General features: G+C 56.1%; 5 protein-coding genes across 5 annotated transcripts; 4 read left to right on the plus strand and 1 right to left on the minus strand.

Moving 5' to 3' along the window:
* Positions 1–1063: 1063 nt before the first annotated feature.
* Positions 1064–2605, plus strand: C8Q71DRAFT_751702 (uncharacterized protein). The gene is made up of 2 exons (XM_047923330.1): positions 1064–1559; positions 1620–2605. The coding sequence occupies exons 1-2, from the start codon at positions 1291–1293 to the stop codon at positions 2320–2322; spliced, it is 972 nt and encodes a 323-aa protein (XP_047780446.1). The 5' UTR covers positions 1064–1290; the 3' UTR covers positions 2323–2605.
* Positions 2606–3325: 720 nt separating this feature from the next.
* C8Q71DRAFT_534671 (uncharacterized protein) lies at positions 3326–5447 on the plus strand. Its single transcript, XM_047919193.1, has 2 exons — positions 3326–3400; positions 3469–5447. The coding sequence occupies exon 2, from the start codon at positions 3570–3572 to the stop codon at positions 4950–4952; it is 1383 nt and encodes a 460-aa protein (XP_047780447.1). The 5' UTR covers positions 3326–3400; positions 3469–3569; the 3' UTR covers positions 4953–5447.
* Positions 5448–5760: 313 nt separating this feature from the next.
* C8Q71DRAFT_795971 (G-protein alpha subunit) lies at positions 5761–7020 on the plus strand (the record flags this gene model as incomplete). The annotated part of the gene is made up of 7 exons (XM_047925645.1): positions 5761–5881; positions 5931–5935; positions 6052–6338; positions 6396–6518; positions 6580–6595; positions 6616–6705; positions 6769–7020. The coding sequence occupies 7 exons, from the start codon at positions 5761–5763 to the stop codon at positions 7018–7020; spliced, it is 894 nt and encodes a 297-aa protein (XP_047780448.1).
* A 575-nt stretch (positions 7021–7595) lies between these two features.
* Positions 7596–9103, minus strand: C8Q71DRAFT_534699 (uncharacterized protein). Its single transcript, XM_047919194.1, has 4 exons — positions 9036–9103; positions 8096–8973; positions 7856–8029; positions 7596–7785 (listed from the first exon to the last, which is right to left on the minus strand). Exons 2-4 carry the CDS (start codon positions 8955–8957, stop codon positions 7763–7765), a joined length of 1059 nt encoding a protein of 352 aa, XP_047780449.1. The 5' UTR covers positions 8958–8973; positions 9036–9103; the 3' UTR covers positions 7596–7762.
* Positions 9104–14188: 5085 nt separating this feature from the next.
* C8Q71DRAFT_534808 (uncharacterized protein) lies at positions 14189–14810 on the plus strand. Its single transcript, XM_047919195.1, has 3 exons — positions 14189–14358; positions 14408–14630; positions 14747–14810. Coding segments are annotated over exons 1-3 (252 nt in total). The 5' UTR covers positions 14189–14356; the 3' UTR covers positions 14774–14810.
* The last annotated feature ends 2678 nt before the right edge of the window (positions 14811–17488 follow it).

Raw genomic sequence — 17488 nt, forward strand, 5'->3', positions numbered from 1 at the left:
CAGCGCTGCGGCACGCACCGGGCTAGGGTACCATTCATCCGACCAAAAACAGCCCACCCGTCGATGGTGTTCGAGCTTGTCGTCTTCGACCCCTCCGGAGATCCTCTAGGCTCGTTCAGGCAAAGGCACTCTAATCTGAAAATCGCTACGTCAGTCATTGCTGCGTCGGTAAAAGAGAGCACTAGTCGCGAAGAGTGACCGTAGTAGATCGAAATGACTTAGCTTAGTTGTAGAATTAGCCCAAAAGCTCCGTCACGGCGCACAATCCGGAATACTCTTCGTCTGCTTGACGACTGTTATCTTGCCGGACTCGCCGATGCCTGTCTCACAGGAAAAGTGAGTAAAAGACGAGTGGGGATGACACGTAGACTTCAGCGCAACTTCAGCGCTTCAACATCCGACGCTTCGGTATGTGCACGCTTGTAATAGTAAGTACTCCGAGTCGGTTCTGGTGACTCGTGGGAGTCCGTGATCTCCATCGACTACCCAAAGGCAATCGAATAGTCTACATCGCATCGCAAGTCAGATCAGCCAGTGTATCTCAGAAATTGTACGCACGTGCGCTTGATAGGTGGTACATATCATCGATGTGATCATCGTGCCCTACGTACGCCCATCCGCGAGTCAGTTTTGTTGTTCGCTGAGCCGCTGCAGCAATACATAGAACGTACACATTGCTTGACTTAGCCCGAGCACGAGCCATCCCCCGCTGGAGGCAGGATCCATACGTGGGACCATGAAACGAGCATGTTCAAAACGGATGATGATTGTTGGACATGACCGAAAACATGACAGATGATTACATGTCACCCTCGGCTTGGTCTGCATAATGTACGGCCAGGGCGTGCCGGACGCCAGGCACACGATCGGACACTCTGGGCAGGGCAGAGTCGACGAATCTTCCTGCATGATTAATATGACGACAAGCTCGGCGACACGTTCATCGCGTCTAAGTACGCTGGGCCATCCGCGACTTGGACTCGAGTGTCTCGCCGAAGATCAGTACTTCAGTGCCCGTAGTTTACGTATCATCACACGGTGTAAACCACGTATCGTCGAGATTCATCCGCCTTGCGTCCGCGCCGCGCCGTGCTTTATTAAGACCAGTGTATGCATCACCATCGCGCGTGAGACGCCCCCCGGGGTACACGCTATATTCGCGCGGCGTCAGTTCCCAGGCGCCAGGCTTCCGCTCGGGATCACCTCGCTTTCCTGTCTCCTCCCAACCGTGCCTGTATCCAGCACTCCCGCCAACGTACATAGGACGTACGTGCGGCCAGTGCTGCAACGATGGTCCCTCCTTCCCCCGTTCTCCTCGTCCGTGCAACGAACGACCCCCTCGGAGGCGGGCCGCCCCCGCCCGTATCCTTTCGCACCGAGAAAGCACCGTTCATTGGGATCGCGTTCGCAGGCGCCCTGGTAATCGGGTGCGGGATATGGCTAGCGATCTACTTCTTGAAACGGCGGCGGAAGAGGAGGCGAGAGAGGGAAGAGAGGGCGGACGAGAGAAAGCGCATAGCGAGGAAGTCATTGCTCACCCAGGTTGAGGAAAAGGCAGAGTGCGTCTGTTCGTTTCTTCTGCCTGTCGCACGCTGATCAGCGTCACGATGTCCGACTAGCATGACAGCGAGCCCTTCGCCAAGGCCGAGGGAGACCACCAAGTCGAAGGCAGTCAACAGAGCCCTGGTCACCGCGAGCGTGGTCATGCCCGAGAAGGCGCTGACACCGAGAGTGGGCCACCAACGGCAGACAAGTGATTTCGTCGTTGAAGCCGCACAACCTGCGCAACCCCTACCACTCCCCCTCCCCATCATGATCCAGCCACCCTCCCCCACAGTCGAAGAGGCTCCTCACCTAGCGCAAATGCAACGATCACCGTCGTCCATCCAAACGGTCCCGCGTTCCATCCCAAGTCGGCCAGGCAGCAGCTCGCGTCCGGTCTCCTTCGTCTCGCGTAGCAGTCCGCTCCGGAATAGCGTCAACTCACGCGCGTCCTCGCAGTCAGCGTCAGCGTCGATGTTCGAGGAGGGCCAGATGCGCAAGGTGCGCCAGGTCTTCACGCGCGCGCTTCCCGACGAGCTGGCCGTGACGCTCGGGGAGCACCTCGCGATCTTGCAGCGCTTCGACGACAACTGGTGCGTCGTCGGCCGCGAAAGCCGTGGGCGTCGGGGAGACGTCGAGTTCGGCGCGGTGCCTGCGTGGGTGTTCACCCGCCCGGAGGAGGGTGTGCGCCCGATCCGCCCGATCAGGACGTCGAGCTTGAATGTGCGGATATCGCTGGAGGCACCGGGCGGCCCGTCGTTTGCATGGACGAACACCTGAGCTAAAAGGCGTACTGGTTCCATAAGCGGTAGCAACTCATGAGGACTATGTCGGGATGTAGGATATTTTCTGGTGTGTCATGCTGCCCTGCTGGACCTGACTTCAACTTGCGGTGTCGTCATCTTGGATGAATCAGAAATGGGACCATGTAGAGTAGACAGTTTCGTATTCCATCGAGTTCTAGATGGGGCGCACGTGGGGGTATTTGCCATGACCGAGCGAGGTGAGCATCGCCCGTAATCTCAGCAGGAAGCCGGTGAGTTCATGTTCAGTAGCACACAACACGAGTGGGCGTCGTTACAGTTGGTCGACTCTGGGATTTGCCGACGTACGCCACCGTAATCTCCGATCGAGCCCCTAAGCACTGCGAGCGCCGGCCGGCCCGGGCTGTCGTTCGCATTGTTTCCTCAATTCCTGACCTTGAAAGTTGCATGAGAAACAAATCCTTGACGTGTGACGATCAATATAAGTATCCTAAAGTTTCGACCAATCTGCGTTTGGGTACCAGCGCCGGCTCCGAGCTTAGCTGGTTCAAGAGACCTTCCGACACTGGCAAAACTTCGGCAAGATCGTGCTCAATTGAAGCGGATATGTACATACTACACCGCGACTCATCGACACTCTCCATCGGGATGCGAACAAGCGTCTCGCGCGGAGAATGCGTCAGCATTCAAATTTTGAGAGCAAAGGAAGTATGAACGAAGGCCATCAAACAGGTGGTGGTAAGTGACATTCGAACCAAACGTGATTTATGTGATGCACATAGCCTAGTAATCCATTGAGGATGCGTGGAATTCAGAATCTATTGTGCAAGACAACGTAGGCGGGGACTCAGAAGGGAGCGCCTGGCGTTGGCCTGGCGTAGTAAGTACTACTATTACCATAACGGGCGCAAGCACGTCTGTTGCCATCGTGACGCGGCAGGGCGTGACCATCAGCGGTAAGCTGTCACGGAGCTGTCACTGGATCCCGCAGCTGTGTTCGTCACGCACCGCTAGCAGCTATCGCGCGGTCGTCCATCTGTCCCCGCTGTCCCCAACGACGAGGCCGCCAGCGAGTCCGGGCGACTCTTTCGCAGGTACGCACCCTCCTTTCTCTACCTGCTGTTCAGTCCTGAAGCTCCGCGCACCCTGCCAGCGCCCTCAGCTTTGGCTTCGGCATCCTCGCCCGTTCCCTGCCTTCGCAGGGTGTACTCTCACTGAGACGACGCTCTTTACACCTCACCATCATTCGCTCCCTTCGCAGCAATGCACATAAAGAAACATGCCAAGAGGCAGGCGGAAGCTGAAGAGACCGCTCTTCCCACCATCTCAGGCTTCTCCGGAGTCGCCTCAGCAGCGACTGCCTCAGCTTCGGGCCCCCTCTTCCTCAACAGTGACACTGCGGGTTCCGTTGGCTCTCAAACCGTACAGTACTCCATCGCCGGCGCACGCATCACTCTGACCTCCACGATGTCGAGTTCATCCACCTCGCCAACTACTTCGTCGACAGCATCGTCATCCGCCACCGCTGCCTCCGCGTCTTCGCGTGATTCTGACATATCTATTGGTGCTGTCGTAGGCATATGCGTAGGTGCCTTCGCAGGCCTCGGTCTGCTGCTATTCGCTTTCTACCTCTACTCGAAACGCTCGATCAAGAAAGAGACGAAGAACCGGACCGGTCACTGGAACAAACTGAGCGAGGGCGAGGATAAGTGGTCGGGGTCATCGCCGACATCCCCGGGCGAGCGGGAGCTGCAGGAGAAGAACTCGCAGATGTTCAAAAAGTCCTCCCCCAGCATGCGTACCACACGCACGAAGGTCCTCGATGAGGATCATGGCGGCTTCAACCTGCCCCCGCTCGAGTTCGCGAAGTACCATCCCGGCCTGGCCAAGGAACTCGCGCTCGAGCAGCCTACCCGTCCCTATGCTGCACAGCGCGGCGAGAGCGGGGTGTCGTGGGATGGCTCGACGGTTCACGAGGATTCCTTCCTGGAGATGCGCTCCGTACGCGTCGACTCCGGCGCGGTGTCGCCGACCTTCGGCTTCGCGAAGATGACTCCTGTCGCGGAGTCCTCCCCGATTCATCAATGGGAGTCTGCGGAGGTGTTGACCATGGCTGACGAGCACGTCGACGGCCCGAGGGAGGTGCAGAACCCCTTCAACGATGTCTCGGAGCAGCGCAGAAGCGTCGCAAACCCCTTCTTTAACGCTCAGGAGATCACGCGTCGCCCCACGCGCAGTCGCAGCAATAGCCGCAGCCGGACGAGTCGAACGCGCAGCGTCAGCGAGGCGACGGCCGTCAGCCGCCCAGCCAGCGCCCACAAGTCCGAGCGCGTCTCCAATCCGTTCTCCGATATCCAGGAGGTCCCGGTCTACCGCGTGGCTCCGCCTGATGCGTTTGGTCACAGCCATAACGACTCAGTAGCAAGCGGAAACAGCATGAACTTGTTCGGCGCTCATGCGATGAAGTCGCTGATCGCTGCGCTGGACTTGGCACCGGACGAGGTCGAGGAGCGTCTGCGCATCATGTCAATGAGTGGCTCGACTGCATCGCGCATGTCGACTATCAGCGGGCAGGACGATGACGCCGACATTGTTACTGTCCGCGCGTTCCCTATGCCACCTGCTGCCGCCTACATCGAACCTTAGGCCACCGTCCAGCTCCGCGCTCGGCTTTCATGAGAGCTCCGTGACGCCCTTCCCTGACGTTTGCTCCGGCCCCCACCTCCCGGCACCTTTGTTGCTTTGCCCAATTTGCCGCTGTGAAACCTGTTATACCTTGCCTTCATGACGTGCAACTGTGATTATAGCCTACTTGCCATCCACCTTCGTCTTCCCGTGTCATATGACTGCCTACTTCTATCGCGCGGCACGCCTGATCTGGCATCGCTGTTATTCATGACCCTCTTGTCCTCTCTCCCTGCTCCCCGGGACTTTTGGATTAGACAGGAGCCTTCCTTCTAACTGTTCCCCGTGCCGCCCGCCCCACCCTTGACCACTACCGCCGTCTGACCGTACTGTACTAATCCCTGTCATGCCTCTGGCGTCGCCGCCCTTTATTTATTTATCCGCCTGCTCAGGGCGGCGTCGTTCCTCTGGAGAAATAGCAGAGTGAATTGGAATGCTTTCGATGCAGCATCAGTGTGACAGACACCTCTAGTGCCCTATGTGGCGTACTGTACCTGCCAGGCTAGGTATGCCGGGGCGAACAGACAAGTGTGTAACTCGCGGTGCGTACATCATGATATGTTTCGTGTATGTTATAGCATAGGATGGCCCTGCACTGACATTTGTATTGGAGCTGCATATATAGGTCAGGTCGACGTCTGCGGCGCTGTCTCTTGAACCGATCGCGCTCTTCGCTCCTTACACACAACAAGATACCTGGTACTTGAGCTGAAGTGCACGCTCAGCCCGCGCCATCCCCACGTCCAAGGAATCTAGGATGTCCGACGCCATGGGTAGCTCAATCTCGACAAGAGTCCTGATCCGCGAGGCGCTACAACGATCGCGGGAGATTGACAGGCAGATTGAGGACTCGCAGGAGGCGAAGACAGAATGCAAGGACCTCTTACTTGGTGAGTCCATTGTTTCGATTCGTTGTACATTCGGACACACCGCTTTCAGTGCATGTGAGCTCGTGCCCCACTCGCTGAAAGGTGTCTTCTACCGTGCTCAACGACTGCCCCCAGGCCCAGCCGAGTCAGGGAAGTCAACGATCATGAAACAGATCAAGATGATCCAATAGGGCGGCTTCACGGAGGACGAGCTAGTAGCCACCCGCCCGTCCGTCTATCAAAGTCTGCTCAAGTCCGCGCACAACGCAATCCTCGAAATGCGTGCGATGGGCCTCGACTGTGTTCTGCCTGACAATCGTGTACGCACTGAGCGCATTCTCGACCACGAGGTCCGTGCGAATGATGCCTTGTTCGACGAGGATATCGCTCGAGCGATATACGAGCTCTGGCAAGACCCGTTGATTCCGGACTTCATGGCCAACAGCGGCGAGTGCTGTCTCATGGACAACGCACAGTAGTGAGCTCCCCAATTGCCTGCTGTTACCAATTGAGTCCACGTATCCTTGTGCCACAGCTTCGGCACAAAGGCCCAGCGGATTGGCAAGCGCAGCTACATCCCCACGGACACGGACGCATTTTGTGCACAAGAGGAGAGCACGGGCATCACAGAGATGCGGTTCGCGCTCGGCCCACTATCGTAAGCTGTTGAATCTTCACGCCTCGCCTTGGGTGTACGGGAAGTAATCGATTGACAACAGGATACGCATGTGCGATGTGGGTGGACAATCCGACAGCGGTACCATCGCTTTGATGATGCGACAAGCATTATCTTCTGCGTCACGCTCAGTGAATATGATCAACCACTGCTCAGGGAATCAGGCAAGGTGGGTGCTTCTCGCTCACCGGTCATGGTAGTAGGCCTGGTGTACTGACGCATACGATGTCAGAACCGCATCGCCGAGGCGGCGACGTTGCTTGATTCGGTATTCAACTCGAGATGGTTCCGCCGGATATCTATCATCCTGCTGTTCAACAAGCTTGATGTGTTCGAGCGTAAGCTCAACAAAGTTCCACTCGAACGGTGCTTTCCCACATATACTAGTACTGGCGGTCCAGATATCAACAAAGCGGCAGAGTTCATACTCTGGACTTTCATGCAAAGGAATCGCTCAAACGCAAGCTTATTTCCTCACTTTTGATTTCTTCTGTACCCCGTTCACTCACAGTGGCGCTGCACTTGTCCCAGCTTGACATAGGCAACGAGCACGAACACACACATAACTTCCAGCTGGTACTCTCAGCCCTGAAGGAGACGATACTGCAAAATGCGCTCAAGGATCTAACAAAGGACACGGAGATCCTTTGATAGCCAGAGCCTCATACATTAGGATCTCAATGGATCACGCGCATAGGCCCTGTCGGACTCAAGCAAGTCAGATAGTGTCCCAAATGAGTCAGGATGTACGATCTTCTCATGGAGGGGCAGGAAGCGTTGCTGCGCGTGGAAGACGGGATGCATACCAATTAGGGCGGGTCAATCAGCCTGTTTGGTCACACGAAGAGGGCGGGCACCGTGGTTCAAGGCAAAGTGTCAATGGAAACATATGAGCACAGTCATGTGTGTGAAGCAGTAGCATATCTGTCGGGTCATTTTTACACAGTACAAAAGGATGGCTTCTCATAGTCCGTTTTATATCTGCCAAGCCGCTATTCCGTGGTACAGTACGGAAGATCCGCGACGCGTGACTTCACTTCGTCGGTCTCCTCAAATCGACCAAACGAAGGGCCTGCCTTCATCAACCCGATGACTCTTCGCGGTGAACTCTGTGCTGACGAACAAAGACAGGAATGCCTGCGGCGACCATGGGTCGAATCCGCCTCCGCGTGGGCGCAACGGCATCGGGGATCTTGTCCTCTTCACCGTGGTACCAGAAGGAGAATTTAACCGACAACGAGGGGCGTTTCTGATGTAGAGAGATCAACGCGGAATTCAGAGTCGGCCAGGGGAAGAATTCATGGAGGAAGGGGTCGTGCCTGTGGTATAGGCAGAATTCGATTGCTTCCAGTGAGGCAGTGAGGTGGGATTGACCCATTGCAACCACATCGACACGTACGCCCAGACGGGCGTAACGTACGTCGGGAAATAGAACGAAAACGCCAGTGTCTTGAGGCGATGGTGACGAGATGGCCAGAACATCGTCACATAGCCTGAGGCACGTATGCCACAAAGGAATCAGCGAATTGGAAACAGGGGATAGGCAGTGTGAAGCTCACTATCATCGGCGCTAAAAGGCAGCTCGAAGTGTTCCAATGTTGATTCCGCGCGACGAAACATGTGTAGCAGGATAGGCAGGAAGCTACCCCACCGGTGCGGTGCCATGGCCCAAGACAGCCTCTTGATACGTAGCTCGAATGGAGGGGCCGTGAGTGTGTTCAGGAACTGAGAGAGTCGTCCCACAGGAATATCGCAGATACAGCCAGTGAGGTCTTCTATACAGATACGCCCATCTCGGTGCCTTGCGACGAAATCTTGGATGGATGTGGTGTTGAGAGGATCACCCATCCAGTTCTCATTATTCTTGGTGTCGACGCGATGCATGTACAAGGCAGATACCGTCGGGAATGCTCCATGAAACTGCAAAAGGTCATCGAGATCTGAGACGGTCACCGAATCGTACTGGATGGCTTTTAGATGGCGAAAGTCGAGTATCGAGGATACGGCTTCCTGCATGTTGAAGGCCTCGTCCTCGGAGCGTAAGTGGTTCAAGAACGAGGTGATGCTGAACTCCTTCACGTTGAGAAACTTGAGCATGGGAAAATAGCGCGCCGTGCTCCGCAACAGTTCGCAACGCAAGTCTGACTGCGAGTGGCGGCGAGGAAACCCCATTTTGGGCAGCCGAAATTCTTCGACAAAGTCACCGACACAAGCTCCAAGCTGCGCAGTCTCCTCCAATATTGATAGGAGACGTATACAGTGACGCCTCTTCTCCGGGTTGACGACCCTCCAGAAGTACCGCCTTGACTTCCAAGTCCAGGCGCGACAGACCAGGTTGCATGACTTCAGGGTCTCCTGATCATCGTGAAGATGATCTAGAACATGTTCCTGAAGTTCTATAGGAATCTCTGGCGGGGGCATCGCTGTATTATGTAGCCTGCCAATCGTCGTTCCGTCAGAAAGAACTCAATAGATCGCCCACGCAGTAACCGGACCCACCTTCAAAGACACGAGTCACCACGGTAGTGCTCAACGGCAAGTGTCCAGCTTGTAATGGCAGCTGAAAGGATTCTCAGCGAAAATAAAGCACTAGCAGGCAGCTGCTGCAGGCTTGCGGCGTACCGTTCTGATCACAGCTCGCGATCGCCACTCGCCACTCCAGTCGGACAGCCGAAGTCAAAGCTGATCTTTGCCGGATCGCACTCCCGATTCTTAGCTCGTGACGATGGAGTATATGCGCACAGTTGACCGTACTACGGAGGTGAATGCGAAAGAGAAGCTGGCGGTCGTGCTGCGTCGGACCAAAGCCTGCTGGAGGCTTGAATGAACATTTACCACGTGGTCCGAAGTAGGACGCGTTCTAAACACGTGATCGCGAAACGTTCAACGGTTCTAACTTCTCGCTCGTAGGCTCGACGCTCGACGCTGAGGCTCAGGATTGCCCACAGGTAAAGGGAACTGAGCCCTCATAGTCATCGTACTACGGTGAGTTATTTGAAGGTGAGCTACCCTCGACTGCCCGTCTCACAGGCTCTGCCACTACACGACCACACCCCATGGGTTCTCAGGCTGTTCACAGTTACCCTCATAGTCTTACATATCATTGTCTATCGAGACCAGAGCCTTCGGGAGAGTCGTGTTTGGCCACTCGATGAGTGCGCCGCGTGAAATTCGATGTTGACCCTGTGCTGAGCCACAACGAAACCCGAAGCGGCCCTGCCAGGGCCCGTCTGCTCTCCCGAGGGACAGGTCATTTCATCCAGATGTGCACCGAATTCGCAGGCATCCAGTCGATTTCGGACCATACGCGGATGATATACCTTGATGTGTATGGATTAACGAATGTCAATGAGCATTGCTCTTACGACAGTCACGCGCATGCCCGCAGCCAGACCAGAAGCGATCCGCGCCCTCAGTGCGTCGATTACAGTCAGCATGCCTACCAGAGTGAGCTTACCCAAAGCGTACTGGTGTAGATACAAAAATGGATTGTAACCGTCATTGTGGGACATCTGTGATGAGTTTGTCATTCAGAATTGGCCAGTCGAGGAAGTCCCAGGCCTGTGGTCGAAGCGCAGATACGAGGAGCAGACGTAGAACCCCATTGTCCGTAGGTCGTCCGATGTCATCCCAGTGGGATGCGACGCCAACGGTCGAGTCTGCGCTCGAGATGGAGGCGGAAAGTGAGTGACATGGCTCTGACTTCACTGTAGCCAGTCATACTGCGGCGCCGTTATGGACCAATGAGGCTGACATAGATTATGAGGCAGCGTAGGACTCACTAGTATCTTCCGTGCTCAGGACACACTCTGGCGGGTGGTCTAATATCGCGTTTGATCCACAGAGCAGTGACGCTAGCCAGTAGTACATAGTGTCTTCAGACTGGAGAGCAACGGTAGCACCGAATCGCATATGGCCAGAGATGCTTCTGAGCCTCCTCCACAACTTCTCCGCGTACGAACCGGACGGCGTAAAGCGGGTTGTTATGGCACGTACAGCGCTAGCAAAACCCGCGACGCGCGTCTGGAGTGAAGCAACCCGCGACGCGCGCCTGGCGGCAATTACGCGGCGCCACAGGCGCGCCAACACGTGATCGCGAAGCGCCAGCTCGGTCGCTTCGCGACAGGCAGGACTCCGACTCCGTTCTTGCTGTCGGATCCACCAACTGAAGTGAGACAACGGGCTCGTCCCACGACAGGACATGTGGTAGCGCATAAGCAACGCTGAGTGTTCTACATACCATGCCGATCAGATTCCAGCTTGGCCGCTACCACTCGCAAATGACGACACTGACAGAATCGATCCTTCGCGCAGAATCATTATCTTGTTCAACGCATGACTTGCAGCGAGTGTTCAGAGCGATGAATCACGAACCTGCTAACACAATGTTCTCAATTCATATCATGCCCGACTATTATCGTCAATGGTGGTCACCGCCTCGATGAACAGAACGTGCCGACCAAGCAGCATGAGGGACTCCAGAGGGAGCAACGTGAATCGACGCTCGAGCGCCAGTGCAGGGTGAGCGATGCTTCTACCTGTGCCTGAAGCACGAGGCGCTACGCGCCGTCCCGGGCCTCTGACTGACTGTCTTCGCCTACTTCGCGAGTGCACAGGCGACGGACACTCCGAATCTCGGCAGAAGTCCCCACTCTCGCGTCCTCGTGACGTTGGGAAAGTTTGTGGACAGCTGCCCCATGCGTGCATAATCTCTCTGGAGCCCTATTGAGGGCCGCTGAAAAAGAAGCTCAGGATGTAAGTACATCGGGTCCGTGGTAGGAGGTGGTTCGTTGACGTTCCGCAGTCTCAGAAATCCATTCGTCACTGGCTGTATTGAATCGGACGGCGAAAAATTTCAGTCGGCCGATGGAAATGGTCAGCAAGGACCAGAAAGAAGGTGAGTATCTGTCATGACATCGCAGAGGCATTCAAGTCTTGCAGAGGTATCTCACCATGTCCTACCATAGTCTGCAAAAAATCCCCTCGCAGAAGATCAAACCGACTTCGCCTCGGTAAGCCTCTCTGTAAGTGTGGGATTATTGACAAAGGTAGCGAGTGCTGCGTTCTCAATAGAGACGGTTAATCTCAGGTTACGAAACTAAGCAATACAAGTGGAGACAGAGCGGGATCAACACGATGAGTTGATGAGGAAGTCTTACGCATGCGGGGAAAACCAGGCTTCCTTCGGATCCCGGTCCCTTTCCTGCCGAAATGAAACGCAGTCGCCATGCTCGACTGTAGTTCCGACACCTTGCAAATTCAGCTGTATGTCGTGAACTCCCCCGAGTGCTAGTGCGTGTGCAGATGACGCAGTGAATGGATCGTCCGCTGACTGATTTGCTTACCCTGCAGGCACCCATGGGTCGAAGCCAAGACATACTACCCACTGGCAATTCCGTCTGTGAGGAACGAGAAAGACTAATCACCAGGGGAAAACAATTCAGCGCGTCACCCGAGGCCCAGTTGTATCGCCTAGGTGGAGCCATATTGATTTAATCGCCAGCGGCAGTGTGGTGTACGCATCGTCGTGTGTCTCAAATGGTTATACACACCGCTGGAGCCAGAGATCTGACTTGCCAACGAACTGGCACTGGCGGCGTGTGATCAAGCTGTTTCGAATGACGGCTGAATGGGGGAGCCAGCTGCACCGCCGATACTCACGAAGGACCCTGTCGGGAAGGCTGGTCGCGCAGATCCGGATGTTGTCTTAGAGGATAGCGCTTCGGGAGATGCAGTCATCGTACGTATCGCGCATGCAATCATTCTGTCAGCCTTCAAATGACCGTCCTACAGTTTTCACCCGTGAATTCGGATTGCGTCCCGTTACTTGCATTCAAAATGAGCAGGAGCAAAGCGGTGCCGGTCAGAAGGGTCGCATAGAACTGTCAATGCACATTCAGCCTCGGTCCAGTCACGCACACACTATGTATGGTAGTGAGTGACGTTCAAAGCATTATAATATCGCCCCGCGCCGTGAGATCTAACGGACCCTTCGCTTCAGCACTCCACGCTCCTGGTTCAGCTCTGGAGCGTCTTCGGAAAGACTTGACCGTGTAGGACGAGTCCGCCAGGATGCCAACAACAATGCAACTCAGAGATGCGCGAGCGGACCCAGCGCATTCTTCCACACTACTGATCGAAGGCGGCGCAGCGCCCGAGGCGTATCTGATACGAAGGCAGACGCCATCGTCAAGGCACGGCTTGCCCCAAACGCGCTCCGACGTATACTGAACGCAATGCTATTGTAGAGCACGGGCGGGCCCTTGCCAAGGTGGCGCGGGAGGTTTGAGCTGACCGCTGACGATGCGGCGGGAGACGACGCGGCGACCCTCATAGGCTGGTGCTGCTCAGTGCTATGGTCTCGACTACAGTGGTGCTGATGCCTGGACGGTCGCAGTTGTATCGGTGCGTTTTACGTGTGGGTTTACCGAATGGCGTTTGTATGGGTGTCTGTGAACACCGAATAAGGACCCGTGAAGGCACGCTTGTAATTGTAGCTGCAACTCGACAACCGGAGGAGGCGCGTCAAGCAGTGCACGGGCGTGTCAATCGAACGAAATACGCGTCTCGAGTCCGATCCAGTGGAGGATGTGAGGCCAATCGTCGATTCGATTCGGGCGACGTTTCGACTTCTCACCGGGCGAAGATGTGTCCCGACTTATCGAGGTTTCAGCTCACTAAAGCACGCTATTACATGCTCCCTACGAGTCTAGCTTCTGAAGCCCGTGGCTTCATCTGGATGTCTGTGCATTTCTCGACTTCCATAGAGTCCTGAAAGGGGATAAGAATCAGTTGTGCAGGGGTTTCAGTCCAACATCAGGAAAGTGGCACCTTGCCTCAACGGCCTCAAACGGCCTCACCAGTCTAATTTGTACCTCACATGTCTCACTGCCTCACGAATCTTCGACTTGGCAGGCCATGATTTTTCGCACTTACTGATCGACAATACAGTGAATGCATTACATCAGTATATGTACTAAGTATGACACTATCGCTACTGAATTGCTACAATGCTCTCGTTCCGGCCACTGCTCGATCAAATTTGTATTCACCGCCCGTGTTAGCGGTGAACCGTAGGTTGAATCATCGCAGGTGTTCTGCGCTTGGGCTTACCGTGCCTGTGCCCATGCCCGTGCGCACCGCCCGCTCGCTCGCTCGTTGCTGCACCTCCGCCCGCCGTGTCTGCCTTCTCGCAAGTCTGTCGTTTTTCACCATAACGCCATGCTCACCATGATGCGCCCTTGCACTCCATGTCCATTTGTCTGGCGGGTGCATGACCGTGCGTGCGGGGGCATCACGCTGTGCCCCGTCATCGGCCAGGGTGGCGGATGCGCGTGACGCATGTCGCATGGGCACAGTCGGTCGATTGCGTGCAACAAAGGACGGGGATGTAAGAGAGAGTGGGTACATAGAGCATGCAAGCGGGGATGCAGACGGGGCGCGGCAGGCGCAGACGACGTCGCGAGGCGCAGGGACGTTACGGGAGGTCATTGTGGGACGCGCATGTTGTCAGTCGTGCAGGCCATGCACGTCGTTGGCCGCACAGGTGGTCGCACGCGCCCGGGGCGGTTGACGAGGCGGAAAGTGATGTTGTGCGGCGACAACAGTAAGTGACTGTTGCGGCTTGCCCGAAGCTGAAGAAGGCTGAAGAGTGAAGACCGTTGAATGCCTGCCCTGAACTGTATTACGACTCCGACCGGCGCTTGGAGTCGACGCGCACACGCGGCCTGCTCTGCTGGCATTTACCAAGCACTTACCCTCACATCGCGCAGTCGCGGGCACCCACCATCACCGTGCAAGACATCCCCCAAGTACATAGAATGTGAGTTCTGTGTGCACACGCGTGCAGTAAACTGATGGTGGGCACTGAGGCGCGCACAGCGATGGGTAAGGGCCCGGGCGAGTGGGCAGCAGGCAGCGGGCGACCCTTGCTGTCCGCGACTCGTGTGCCGCGTACGTGGACACGAGGATGTCCTGAAAGTCGGCATGGGCGGGCAGCGCGTCGTGGGTCCGCATGTCCGCTGGATCCGCAATCGGAACTTGGAAGGAGTTGAAGGCGAGGGAATCGTCATCACGACCGTCTGGCGAGGAGATGTATTGCGTGAACCTTTGCGGGAAGGACGGTGAGTTCTATGGCTACGCGAGGTGAATTCACGTTGACGAGGCAAGGTAGCATAAACGACGAGTCCTACTGACGCTGACTCTTACAGGACGGTTGGTTCTATTCAGTGCGGTGAGCACCGTGTTTCCGTGCGGAGTCGCCCATGCGCCGCGGCACCAGCCGTTTCTCCGCCCAGTCTGCGGGGGTTCTCAACAATGTATGTTCTTCAGTCCTGCGGAGCGGAGGTGGAAGGACAGCCCGCTCCCCGTGTCGTCTGACCCTCCCTCACAACTGCAGGTGCAGGTGCAGGTCCCGCCATCTTCGTTTGTTGGAGGCCATGCTCTGCAGCTGCCAACCGAGTCCGTCCGCGCAACCCCGCGTCACTCAGCTTTGCCCGAGATGCACATGGCTCACCATCAATTGAGCAGAGCCGGTGGTACTCAGCAGCATCAACCAGCGGGCGAAGGCCAGATATCTCGCGCGCAGAGTCAGCATTATGACTACGGGCGCTCACTGGAGAACATTGACGTGCTGGTCGTGCACTGCGGCGCGACGATCTAGCGTTGGTACAAGAATTGGCTCGCCAACAAGGACGAGGTTGTCGCGGTGACCGGTGCATGGCCCCTATGCATTCTAGACATGTCGGAGACGCTGATCAATGTTGCACAGGTGAACTCATGCCGATTGAGCAGCAATGCCAGTGGATAGCATGCGGAGACGACAGAGCGCGGGTGTGCATTGGGTGACCTAGTGGGATGTGGTCATGGTGCTCGCAAATAGGGTCGCTGAACACATCTCGGACGGGTACAGTGAGGAATTAGGACTACTGTTGTAAAACAATATTGGCTAGCTGAAATATATTTGCTGCTTTGTCGCACTGCTTTCCCGCACGCCTAAGTACCTCATGTGTCTATGTGCCCTATGAGCCTCATTGCCTCATCGCGTCTCAGATGAGAGATAATCTACTCAAATGAGACTTGAATGAGGCAGCCGTCTCAGACTGTCTAATTGCCTCATTGCCTCAATGAGGCAACATAGGCAGGTGGCGCACTTTCCTGATGAATGTACCAACTCCGCAATGAGTTGATGAAATGAAGGCAGGCCGTCTGTTCGCATGCTACAGGCGCGACGCACAACGATCGTACGAAAGCTGCATGCACAGAGATGCACAGGAACGCAGGGCGAGGCCAAGTGAGACATGCAGCCTACGGCTGTGGCTGTGAACGTACTACAGCGCGAGCATCAGTAATCACGATGACGCAGAGCCGCGGCGCCTGCCATTTTAATTGGACACATGGTCCCAACGTGGACCGTGGGAAGCTCGGGGAGATCGCATCGCGGGACGAGAAGATCGGACTAAAAAGATCCGCGAGGTGTTGGAGTGGTGTTGGTTACCGACTCGAGTACGTACCTGACGCCTCGGCGCCTCCGTTCCCCAGGTCCGACCACTCCAGCTGCCGGCGGACATCTGCATCCCATCCCAGTGCACGAGGGAGTGCGAAGTCCTCCTGTTATTAAGGATGACTGAGGGCTATTCAATATGCTCTGTCAGTACCAACAAAGCTCTGCTGCAAAAGAGGAATGACCTTCAGACACGTCGCGGTTCGCTGAATGTGCTTATACGACCTGCAGAAAGGAAGCGATCACAGGGCGACTGTCGTTAGTCAAACCCTTGGTCATGATGCATGATGCCCAAACTCTTCATGGTTTTCCCCCAGCGATCATGCACATCGCCACGCGCTGCATCTAAGGCGCTGATGACTGTGCGGACATGACAGTCGATCTCGGACGAGAATGTGGGATTGAATGGCCGCGACCAGCATGTCCGCCGGCGAGCCCCCAGGCCTGGCATGATGATCGAGACGGCTCGCAGGGCGCGCCTGCGCGTTTCAAGCTTGCCAAGTCCCACCCAAGGTCCCAGCTACAAGAGTGAAACTCTGTGCCCCAGGCTGCCGTCGGTTGCTGCACACATGCGCATGCATTCTCACTGCGTCCAAAGCGCGCGCAGTGACGCCAAAGTTGCCACAACGGTCGTCCTGCGCCGCGGGATTCGAGGCGATGTAGATGCGAAGGCCCTGTGGCAGAATTGACATTGAGACGCAGCTCAAATAAAGCATGAAATCGCTAGCGGAACCGAGAACTTGAACAGTAGACACGCCGAGGGCTTGCGCCTCAGAAAGCTGGGGCTTCCGAGAATATGACGAGATACGTCGACACGTGACTGGCATTTCGCGGCGTTGGCTGTGTACACTGCAGAAGAGGGATGCACGGCGAGCGTAAATCGAGTATCGAGGAGAATAGCTCGCGGCTGCTTTAGAGAGCGCATCACGGCGACATGAAAGAGGCGATGCGTAAGGTGCGCGAACATGGAGGCAGTTGAGACTCCGCGACCGGGGGGCAGACTAGCGCATTGCCGCCTGCCGCGTCCCCGCGCCAGCCATCATATCTCGAGTCTCAGATCGCCCTGCTGTCCTTGCACCATCAACTCCTCTCGGCTTGCTGGCTGAGATGCCGTTCCTCTTAGCGTTTCGTATCGATTGGCTACGCACCCCAGCGCTGGTGATATCGAAGGTCCAATTGTCCGATATCAAATCCGACTCAGACCTGCGACGAAATGGACCACGGCGGCTGTGCAGCTCGAGTTTGTCGAGTCCTAGTCGATCGCACATTCCGAGACCTTCGGATAGGGGAAGACGGCACGGCAGACATTGCACGAGGGCACGGCGGACATTGCACGAGGCTACGGCATGCAGACGCGCCCACGCTGGCACTGGGTGGCGGCACCGCCCATGTCGTGCATTGACTGATTCTGAAATTGTGCACCTTCAAAGCTTATGATCCTCTGGGAAGG

The sequence above is a fragment of the Rhodofomes roseus genome, assembly GCF_022264815.1.
Source record: "Rhodofomes roseus strain CIRM-BRFM 1785 chromosome Unknown C8Q71scaffold_7, whole genome shotgun sequence".
Taxonomy (NCBI): domain Eukaryota; kingdom Fungi; phylum Basidiomycota; class Agaricomycetes; order Polyporales; family Fomitopsidaceae; genus Rhodofomes; species Rhodofomes roseus.